General features: G+C 54.1%; 1 protein-coding gene across 1 annotated transcript; it reads left to right on the forward strand.

The window, feature by feature from the left end:
• Positions 1-292: 292 nt before the first annotated feature.
• Positions 293-5,631, forward strand: DUSP26 (dual specificity phosphatase 26). Its single transcript, XM_045879821.3, has 4 exons — positions 293-601; positions 2,583-2,865; positions 4,296-4,510; positions 5,038-5,631. Exons 2-4 carry the CDS (start codon positions 2,645-2,647, stop codon positions 5,235-5,237), a joined length of 636 nt encoding a protein of 211 aa, XP_045735777.1. The 5' UTR covers positions 293-601; positions 2,583-2,644; the 3' UTR covers positions 5,238-5,631.
• Positions 5,632-9,865: the final 4,234 nt, after the last annotated feature.

Below are 9,865 nucleotides of genomic sequence, written 5' to 3' on the forward strand. Positions count from 1 at the left end.
CTAGCTCACAGACTTGTGGCGAGGATAAACCGAGGGAAGAGATGTGAAACACGTGGTATATGCTAAATACTAATAAGGGCTCCCGACCCGTGTTGTTTACGACACGGTGTTCTTGAGAATAAGAAATGGACAAGTAAGGCGCGCCGTGGTGTCTATGTAATTAACGAATGCTGCCTGGGGAGGAGCGAGTGTGTTTAAGGCATCGTCTGGGACGGCTTGCATAATGTCGTCCTCAAGCAAAATGCCCTGTAATTGGCGCAGCTCCGAAAACACACGGCCGCCCGAGCATGCACGCGAGGCGGGGCTGCTCGGCTGCGTGCTCTGTGTCCGGGCTGTCAACACCCGCGGGTGAGCCCACGCTGCGTGTGCGCTCGGGCCGCTGGGTGCCGGGCTGCGTCTCTGTGTGTCAGCGACACCCCGATAGGAACCCTGCTTCGACGTGCGTGTCATGGCTTAAAAATAGAGGCTAATCCGTCAGCCGGTCTCGCAGCGGCGGCGGGCGGGGGCGGCGGCGGCGGCCGCAGGAGAGTCATGGCCGTGGGGCCGGTTGCGCCTGCCATCGGCCTCCGCGACTGAGACCCCGCGCCGCGCTCGCACCCAGGTAGAGGGGCTGCGGGGGGTGGTCGCCTCCCCCGCGGCGCGGAGAGGCGCACGGCTCCGGGCTGGGCTGGGCTTGGGGCGGGGGGGTGGGGGACGCGGGAGCCAGCTAGCTGAGCTCCCCAGGGCTCCCTCCCTGCACCTTCAGCGCCGGGTTGTCTGGGTTAGCCGGGGCTGGGGCGACAGCCATGAACCTGTTACAACCTCCACGGCGGCCGGGGGGGGGGGGGCCGCGGACCAAGGCGCCTGAACGCGGCGGATGGGATTGGAGAAGGCCGAGGGGTATACCCCGGGACGTAATGGGGCTCCGCCAGCCTCGAGGAGAAATAGAGCCCCACCGAGCTCCTCCCTACACCTGGGCTCCTTCCCGCTTCCTCTTTACCCTTTAGCATCAGTCACCCGGGCAGCAGAACCCATTTCGAGAAACCGTTGTTTGGGAATAAAGTGATGGGGTCTTTAGGCCTGAGGAGACAAGGCAGATGATGATGATGATGATGATGATGATGATGATGATGGAATGATGATGGTGGTGGTGGTTCGTGATGGCGATGGTGGCTAGAGTGCTATATTTCTGTGCTCTTTCTGCCCCAGCCTTTGCAAACATCTCTCTCCCTGAACGCCCTAAGATCCAGGCTCCCCTCAGCAGCCCTGATCCTAATGCCCATGCTTCCTAAGACCTGTTAGTGCTCGGTCTCCTCTGGCCTGGGGGAAAGCAGAGCCGGGGCCCTGGCTCACAGGGAGGGATGGGTCCGCAGAGTGTGTGCAGGTCAAAGATGGCCTCTCGAGACTAGACTTTTGGTTGAGGACCAGGAAGGGAGTGGAAAGGGAATCCTTGGGACCAGTCCACCCTGGTGATGGGAGAGGGGGAGGAGGAGGACGGAGGGGCTCTTGTCACAGTGGCCTCTCTGCCTGAAGGACCCAGGACAAGTCTCAAAGGCTGGCTCTTCCCAGCTCTGCAGCTCTGCACAAGCCTTTTACAAAGGCCAGTTGTCCACAGGGAGTCTGAGGCACACCTGCTAAGCCCCTCACTGCCAGCCCCATGCCCCGAATAGGGTCACTTGACTCCAACAGCAACTCAGATGGTCATTTCAGCCTCTGAGCCCCTGGGCCTGGCAGAATCCCTTATCCCTTCCCTTCTTCAGCCCCCAGCCTCCGCCTCTCCCCTACACACCCAGACACATTACTCCAGCCCTGCTTGACTCAGAAATCCTCACATGAGAGATGAGGTTTGATCAATAATTTCTGCATGCTGATCAAAGGAGAGTAGATTGGCTGTTGTGCACTTAGCTTGGCACCCTCTTCCATTAGTGCATGCCTTCGGCAAGTATTTTTCAGAAACTTACACTTTCTCTTTATTGCTGTTCCCCACTCACCCCAGCCCCCAACGTAACACTTCCCATAGTAGGCTTAACTCTGAGGCAGTGGTAGGGCAGCAATGGGTTAAAGCAGCCCATCTCTCTGGTGCTGAGGAGAAGGGCTTGGCATATGTCATGGCCCCAGCTGCTGCTATCTTCCTGCTCATTCTCTCTGGGTGGGTCCAAAGCCACCCCCCCATTCCCCTCCCAGCTCCCTGGGCTCTTTGCCTGGGGACCCAGGCAGATGAGACCCAGATTCCGGCTGGCGGGAGCTCCCACAATGGGCACTGCCACCCAAATATCAAATGTGTGCGCGTGTGTGTGTTTGTGTATGTGTGTTGGGAGTGGGGGTGGAGTGGTGGGGCAAAAAGCCAGCAGCTGGGCAGCTCCCTCTCCCGTAAACAAGGACATGTGACTCCCACCTCCTTGCCTGGCTGAGCCAAAGAGCAGAAAGGAGCTGCTGCAGCTTGAAGGAAAGAGTAATTAGGGAGCCCCTCCCCCCGCCCCCGCCAGGGCCAGACTTCCCTTCCTTCCCTTGAGAAGCTTCTCCCCAGGGCCCAGCCCAGTTGGCAAGAAGAAGCAGCTGCTCCGGACCCACTCAGGTGTGTCTCCCTTCCATCCCTCCTCCAGCAACAGCTACCTGGAGACTGACCCCGCGTCGGCGCAAAGCCACCCCTGCAGCCGCCTCTAAGATGTGCCCTGGTAACTGGCTCTGGGCCTCCATGACTTTTATGGCCCGCTTCTCCCGGAGTGGCTCAAGGTCTCCTGTTCGTACTAGAGGGGCCCTGGAGGAGATGCCAGATGTGCAACATCCCTTCCTCAATGTCTTTGAGTTGGAGAGGCTGCTCTACACAGGCAAGACCGCCTGTAACCATGCCGATGAGGTCTGGCCGGGCCTCTACCTCGGAGACCAGTACGTACCCGGCATCCCGGGGTCATGGCTGCGCGCGCGCGCGCGCGTGTGTGTGTGTGTGTGTGTACGCACGCAAGAAGAAAGGAGAAGGGTGGCAGGCAGGTGCTGAGTCGTGTTGCTGCTTCCGGGGTGAGGAGGGAGGGGCAGGGGTGCATGGGCAGAGAGTGGAGGCTGGAGGGTTTGGGGCAGTTGGGGCAGGATTATTAACTCTGGACAGATAGTCTCTGTTCAAGTAAAAACGTCACTCACTTAGCAAAATTAATTACTGAGTGCCAATGCCATGTGGCGGACACTGTAGATGACTTCCCTAACCTTCCATGTATTGTGCTGTGATGCTGGACACGGGCAGCCATCGGGAGCCAGGGAGTGGGTAGGAAGCCGAGGGGTTGACCAGGCAAAGCCGCCGTGTATGCAGAGGCCCTGCAGCAGGAGGGCCTGGAGAGAAGAGCATCCAGGGAGGAGGCCCCTCACTTCTCTGTCTCTCAAGGGCTTCATAGTCCACAAGGAGTTTTTCACATGCATTTCCTCTCTTAATCTTCACAACAGCCTTGTGAGGTAGGTACCACTGCCCCCAGGTTACAGATGGCAAAACTGAAGCTCAGAGACGTTGTGACTGGCCCAAGGTCACACGGGTCGTAAGTAGCAGAGCCAGGACTTGGAGGTTCAAGTTCAGGGCTCGTACTTGAGGAGTTTGCACTGGACAGGGCGTTGGCCCTGAGGTGTGGCCATGTTGCCTGAGAGATGTCTGCCACTAAGCTGCGGGGGATGGGCCAGAGGAACCCCCGAAGGTAACGTCGTAAAACATGGTCCAAATGAGCATGGAATAACTAGTAGAACATGAGAACATTCTGGGTGTCAACGAGAGCAGAAAGTAACAGGGGAGCTAGGTGTGGGAGCAAGGGTCAGAATCCTATCGCCTCAAGGTTAACAAGGAGGTTGAACGTGAGCTGGTCCAACAACCCAGCTGAGGTCCAGATCCCCTCTTGCGCATCCATGCCTATACACTGACCTCCTCTCTGTGCTTGAATACCCCAGTGACAGGAGAGTCATTCTCTCCCAAGGTGTTTCCGTCTTTCTTCAGCTGGATTCCACGGTTAGTACATACTTCTGTACACGAAGTACAGAGCCAGTCAGTCCTTCCCACAGATCAAGCTGCCTTGGAGGACTCTCAATATTTTATTATGGCTATCGTTCGCCCACCCCATTAGTCTTCTCTTCTCCAGGCAGAACCTCCCCAGTACCCTCAACCCTTGCTCAAGGACGAGACGCCAGGTCGTTGCCCATCTTGGTTCCCCCCTCTGGGTCCTCAGTAAGTACAGCGGAGGCATGGAGCCAATGACGTTAGCTAGGCAGAGGACAGGGTGGAGGCCAGGGCTTCTTGCCCCAGAGCCCAGCTTCCCCACCCTCCCTTTATCCTCTACTCAATGCAGGGACATAGCCAACAACCGCCGGGAGCTCCGTCGCCTGGGCGTCACCCACGTCCTCAATGCCTCACACAGCAGGTGGCGAGGCACGCCCGAGGCCTACGAGGGGCTGGGCATTCGCTACCTGGGTGTTGAGGCCCATGACTCGCCAGCCTTTGACATGAGCATCCACTTCCAGACGGCTGCTGACTTCATCCACCGGGCGCTGAACCAGCCAGGAGGTAGGAGGGGGAAGCCAGGGGGAGGGAAGGAACAAGGGACATCGGAGTTAGGGGAAAGCTGGAGGGTTCAAGGCTGGAGAGATTTGAATGACGTGACAGAATGCTCAGGATCTGATATGAAGGCAAGAAAAACACTCTCAACTATTTGTTAAAGGCAGTGCATGAGAAGAGAAGGAAATAATCCAAAGTGTTAACAGAGCACAGATGCTAATGCACTGGGGAACACTCACCAGATCCCCAGATCCTCACACTGTGCGAGACTCAGTTTTACATTAGTGATGAGCGTCTGTCTCCCTGGGAGCCCCTCTCAGGCTCCCGGACGCTGAACTGCTGCACGTTGTCCATCTTATCCCGTCCAGGCCTCCCAGGGGTCGACATTCTTCCCACCCCTAGTCGGCACCCCATCCTGTCTCCGTGTGCACCTGCTTCCCTGTCGTCCTCCTCACCTGGCCCCGTCGCCCTCTCCCTAGCTGCCTCCAGCCCACCACAGACAGTCCCACAGCCTCCTCATGTGTCTGTCCTCGCAGGGAAGATCCTGGTACACTGCGCCGTGGGAGTGAGCCGATCTGCCACGCTGGTACTGGCCTACCTCATGCTGTACCACCACCTCACCCTCGTGGAGGCCATCAAGAAAGTCAAGGACCACCGAGGCATCATCCCCAACCGGGGCTTCTTGCGACAGCTCCTGGCCCTGGACCGCAGGCTGCGGCAGGGTCTGGAGGCCTGAGGGGAGGGGATAGGGGGTCAGGCCAGGTGCATTTGGCCCTGGCTCCCAGCTGGAGGGAGGAGGCCCAGATACCCCATCTTCCCCTGTCCTGTGCCTGCGCAGGGAGTCAGGGATGCTGCAAGCACGAACGTGACGGTGTAGATATGTTGTGTAGATGGTGGTGTAGAGACAGACGGTAAAGAGAGAGTGTGAAAAGCTGTGAGACCAGAGGGAGACACTCACAGACTTGTTACTCCAAGCGCAGGAAGAGGAGGTGTGGGAGGATTGGCGCTGTGCCCGCGGGCGCTGGTCGCGGCCAAAAGCTGCAGGGGTGCATGCCTGGGAGTCTTTAGATGATGGCTCGCTTCCTGGCTGCAGGTGTCTTGAGGGAAAATAAAGATGGTGGACAAGACAAGATCCTGGTGAAGTCATTGACAGCTTGTAGGAGCTCCCCACCTCTCTCTTGGAAAACCCTAGCTTTCTGGGGATAGCAACAGTTCCTGACTCCCTCACCGTGGTCATAAACCTCCAGTGATTCTCGGGGGGTGGTTCTTTCTCTCAAGTCCAATTTTACTCTGGCCACAAGCGAGATCTTGAAGTGTTGTTCCCCGCTATGTCCACACAGGGGCAGCAGAGGACCAAAAACTTCAGGCTTACAACCCCTTTGTGCCGCTGCGAGGAAGGCACGTCCACCGCCCGGCTTAAAATAGGTTTCTGTTCCCAAGCTCAGGTGTGGACGAAATATCGCTTTATTTTCAAAAAATTTTCCAGTTTCAATATCAAGTCCCCATCGTGATTGGATAGCAGAATGTGAATCTTAAATCAACCCCCGCCCTAAATCCTACATTCCGGGGGGTCTGGGCTTTGCCTGGTACCAAGGAATTGGAGGAGAGGGAAAGAAGGGTGATGTAATTGCTTCCTCTTGTCATCTTTCCAGGTTTGCCTCATTAGAATGTAATGCAATCTACTTAGTAAACTTAGTAAAAATTTAGACTCACCAACCAGAGAGAGTAGTATGTTTGGTCTTTCTGTTATCCCAGCTGCCCAAATTGCCAGCCACCACATCCCTCCTTTTAAAAAAGACGTGTTCCCAGAACAGAATATCTGCATGAAGAGGAGAAGGGGACAGAAGAGAAAGTGAAAAATACAGGGAAAAGAAATCACTTAATATGCCTGAAGAGTCTATCTTACCCCAAAGTATAGAAACTCAGAATCTCAAAGCTGGAAGGTGCCTTCCTAGATGACCCATTTCCACCCTCCAACAAGGCATAAATAAATTACCTTTTTAATATCTTTGATGAGATCCATCACACACCTCCTTGGACACCTTCGATGGTACAGAACTTCCATACCATTGTACCAGCTCTGAATATGAGAAAGCTCTAATATCACACATGCATCATGCAGTCCCGTTACAGTGGTCGTGACATGAGGCCAAAAGATCTGCCAGCCTGAGCCCCCTGGCTATGAGAGCCTTTGGGCAGGTCACTTTGCCTCTTGTCCACCTCGTCTCGTGCGAGAGTTCTGTCTCTTCCATAGGGTTGCGATGGGAGCTTAATTAGATATGCGATACTGTGCTCAGAGCACAGTGGTATTTAATAAGTGTTCTTTCTCTTGCCCCATCCCTTCCCATGGTGTGAAGCCAGCTCCCCTGGCTCTCCTGTGTCCCCCGCTTTCCGCCCAACAGCTCTGATTGTTTCCAAGAGTCTGCGTTTGTCATGTTTCAAGTTTCCTCCCCAGCCAACAGCGGCATCTCTCTCTGTTTGTGGCAACCAGTGCTGGTCTCGGTGCTTCAAGCAAAGCGTGGTTGTCAGGACCTCAGATTTCTGGCACTGTTGAGGGTCAAGAGCATCTAAGGGTCATAGAGTGAGGCCTTCATTAGGAATGTGGATTCCAATTAAAATGCATCAACCCCCTATCAGAACCATGAGCAGGAGGACTTAAGAATAAGTACAAATAACCCAGAAGTAACTCAGGCTCTTGGACGGACTGAGTGTTGACCTGACCAGTACAGAGTACTGTGGACTTGGCACCTCCTTCGTTCTAGTCTAGTACACATATCTGTTACTATTGATGTAACCTGCAGCGCCTTCTAGCTTCTAGTAGAGAAGTATGGCTACTAACGCCGATTTGGCCAAAGATTATCCTCACAGAGCAGGTGAGTTCGAGCCCCACGTCGGGTGGAGATATTGCTTAAATAAATGAAAACACAGCTGTATGAGTGCAGGCCGAATGTGCCTCACGCGAATCCCCTCGCGTTGTTTCAAGCTGAGTCACTTGGGAATTTATTTCTAACTTCTAGTAGAGAAGTACAGCTATTAAAGTAGAGTTGGCCAAAGATCATCCTTCAGAGCAGGGTACGTGTTTGTAGATTTAACAAAGCTGTGTGACGGGGCTGCCGAGGCAGTGTCCTGCCTTTACAGATATTAAGATATTAACCCGTTTAATCCTCCTAAAAACCCCGTGAAAGGTGTCGTTGGCATTGCTTAAGAGCAGGGCAACTGAGGTAAATAATTTTCGGGAGGACACACAGTGGCCAATGAAAGTGCTGGGATTCACCCTGGTGTAATCATCCTGCTGCCATGCCTTTCGTCCCTGCCTCCACCACTGAAGGTTGTGAGCGTGCGTGCACGCGCGTGTGTGTGTGTGTGCGTGTGTGTGTGTGTTGTGGACCTATACGGTTCCAGGGAGAGAGACGGGGGGCACAGCCTGGTCATTACGCAGAATCAGTGCTATCCTCCCAAGCGGTTGGGGGTGGGGGGCGGGTAGCTGTCACAGGTTGGTCTTCCTCCCACCTGCCAAAACTGATGCTAAAAGTCCAGACTCCCTAATCCTCTTCGTGGGAGCAGTTGGCCATTTGAACCCAAGCGAAGGACTTGACGACGGACAGGACTAAGTGAGCTCTTGTCAGATGCAGCCTGAGCTTCCAGCTGGCCGGGCCCTGCCCCTCGGGGACAGGGCAGCCCACGTCAGTCTTGTCGTCCTGCTCTCTTCCTGCCCTCGCCGCCTCCAGCCCCAGCCTGGGTGATGTTGACTCCAGCCTTGGCGGCAAGCCCCGGAACCTTTGCCGCACCTGGGGAGAAGGAGGCCCCCGTCCCTCACCCTGTAAGTAATCCCAGCTGAGAAGCTCCACAGGGAGGGGAGCTAAGGGAGAAGGGCTGCTTCTGAGCCCCGAGGTAGCAGATGGCACCGGGGCCAGAGAGGCAGCTGAGTGTTCCACTGGCTGGAGCGGGCCCCGGCCTGGCGGCACAGAAAGGCCCCTGCTAGAATAATCTCTTACAGAGAAGGAAGCCTGATTGGGGCGGGGAGAGTGAGTCTGGTTATGAAGAAAGATAAACCCCAACTGATCGTTACCAGAGGGGAGGGGTGAAGTAGGTGATGGGGATTACGAATGCATTTGTGATGAACATTGGGTGATGTACAGAATTGTTGAATCAGGGACACCTGGGTGGCTCAGTCGGTTAAGCATCTGCCTTCTGTCATGATCCCGGAGTCCAGGGATCGAGCCCCACATCGGGCTCCCTGCTCAGCAGAGAGCCTGCTTCTCCTTGTGCTCGCTGTCTCTCTCTCTCTCTCTCTCTCTCTCAAATAAATAAATCTTAAAAAAAAAAGAATCTGTTTAAAAAGAAAAAGAATTGTGGAATCACTCTATTGTATACCTGAAACTAATATAACACTGTATGCGGAATTAAGACTTTTAAAAAATAATAAAACAAGAAAACAGACAGAAAGAAAGAAAGAAGCTGTTTATCTTAGGTTTCTCTCCCCAGAACTTTTTTTGAAGAAAAGATTCAAAAGTTTAGAGAAGAGCCCTGTTCATACCCTAATGCCTGGATCCTATAAAAATGTTCCCTCGTGTGGCAAAAGGGATTTTGCAGAGGCATTTAAACTACAACTTTGTGGGATGCCTGGCTGGCTCCGTGGGTGGAGCATGCAACTCTGGATCTCGGCGTCATGAGTTCGAGCCCCACACTGGGTGCAGAGATTGCTTAAATAAATTAAAAAACAAAAAACACTTTAAACTACAACCTCGTATGAGGAAATAACACTGGATTGCCTGGTGGGCCCAATCACATGAATCCTGAAAAGCAGAGAACCTTTTGATGCTGTAATGAGAGATTTGATGTGCGGGCTGAACCCCCTTGCTGGGTCAGGAAGGAAGGAATGCCGGCAGCTTCTAGAAGCTGGGAAAAGGCAAGAAAATGGATTCTCCTCTGATCCTCCAGAAGGGAACATAGCCCTGCAGACAGGGCTTGATTTTAGCCCCATGAGACCTGTGTCAGACTTCTGATCTACAAAACCGTAAGATAATAAATTCACATTGTTTAAGCCATTCAGTTTGGGGTGGTTTGTTTCAACACAATGGGAAACGAATATAAGCCCCTGGACTCTCCATGAAGACCTTCCCATGTGAACATCTAGCCACTGGTTCAAAATGCTGAGACTAATCTCCAACATGGTTTCATTGGGTTTTTTGTTTGTTTGTTTTGTTTTGTTTTGTTTTTGTTTTAAATTGGGAGCTGGTGACACACTGGAGGGAGAAAGATTCACGCAGGAAGGGCTTGCCCTTAGGGGTAAGCGAAGTGGCAGCCGGAGAGCTGAACCTGCCCGCAGAGGGTGCTCCGTGTTCTGTGCCGTGTGTCAACGCC

The sequence above is a fragment of the Mirounga angustirostris genome, unplaced genomic scaffold (assembly GCF_029215605.1).
Source record: "Mirounga angustirostris isolate CCGP_5_RB_7025 unplaced genomic scaffold, mMirAng1.0.hap1 SCAF_2, whole genome shotgun sequence".
Taxonomy (NCBI): domain Eukaryota; kingdom Metazoa; phylum Chordata; class Mammalia; order Carnivora; family Phocidae; genus Mirounga; species Mirounga angustirostris.

Excerpts from the sequence above, each read along its gene's own strand:
- DUSP26 (XM_045879821.3), top strand. The coding sequence starts at position 2,645 with ATGTGCCCTGGTAACTGGCTCTGGGCCTCCATGACTTTTATGGCCCGC. Across the intron at positions 2,866-4,295 it reads GGCCTCTACCTCGGAGACCA|GGACATAGCCAACAACCGCC; the intron begins GTACGTACCCGG and ends TACTCAATGCAG. Across the intron at positions 4,511-5,037 it reads GGCGCTGAACCAGCCAGGAG|GGAAGATCCTGGTACACTGC; the intron begins GTAGGAGGGGGA and ends CTGTCCTCGCAG.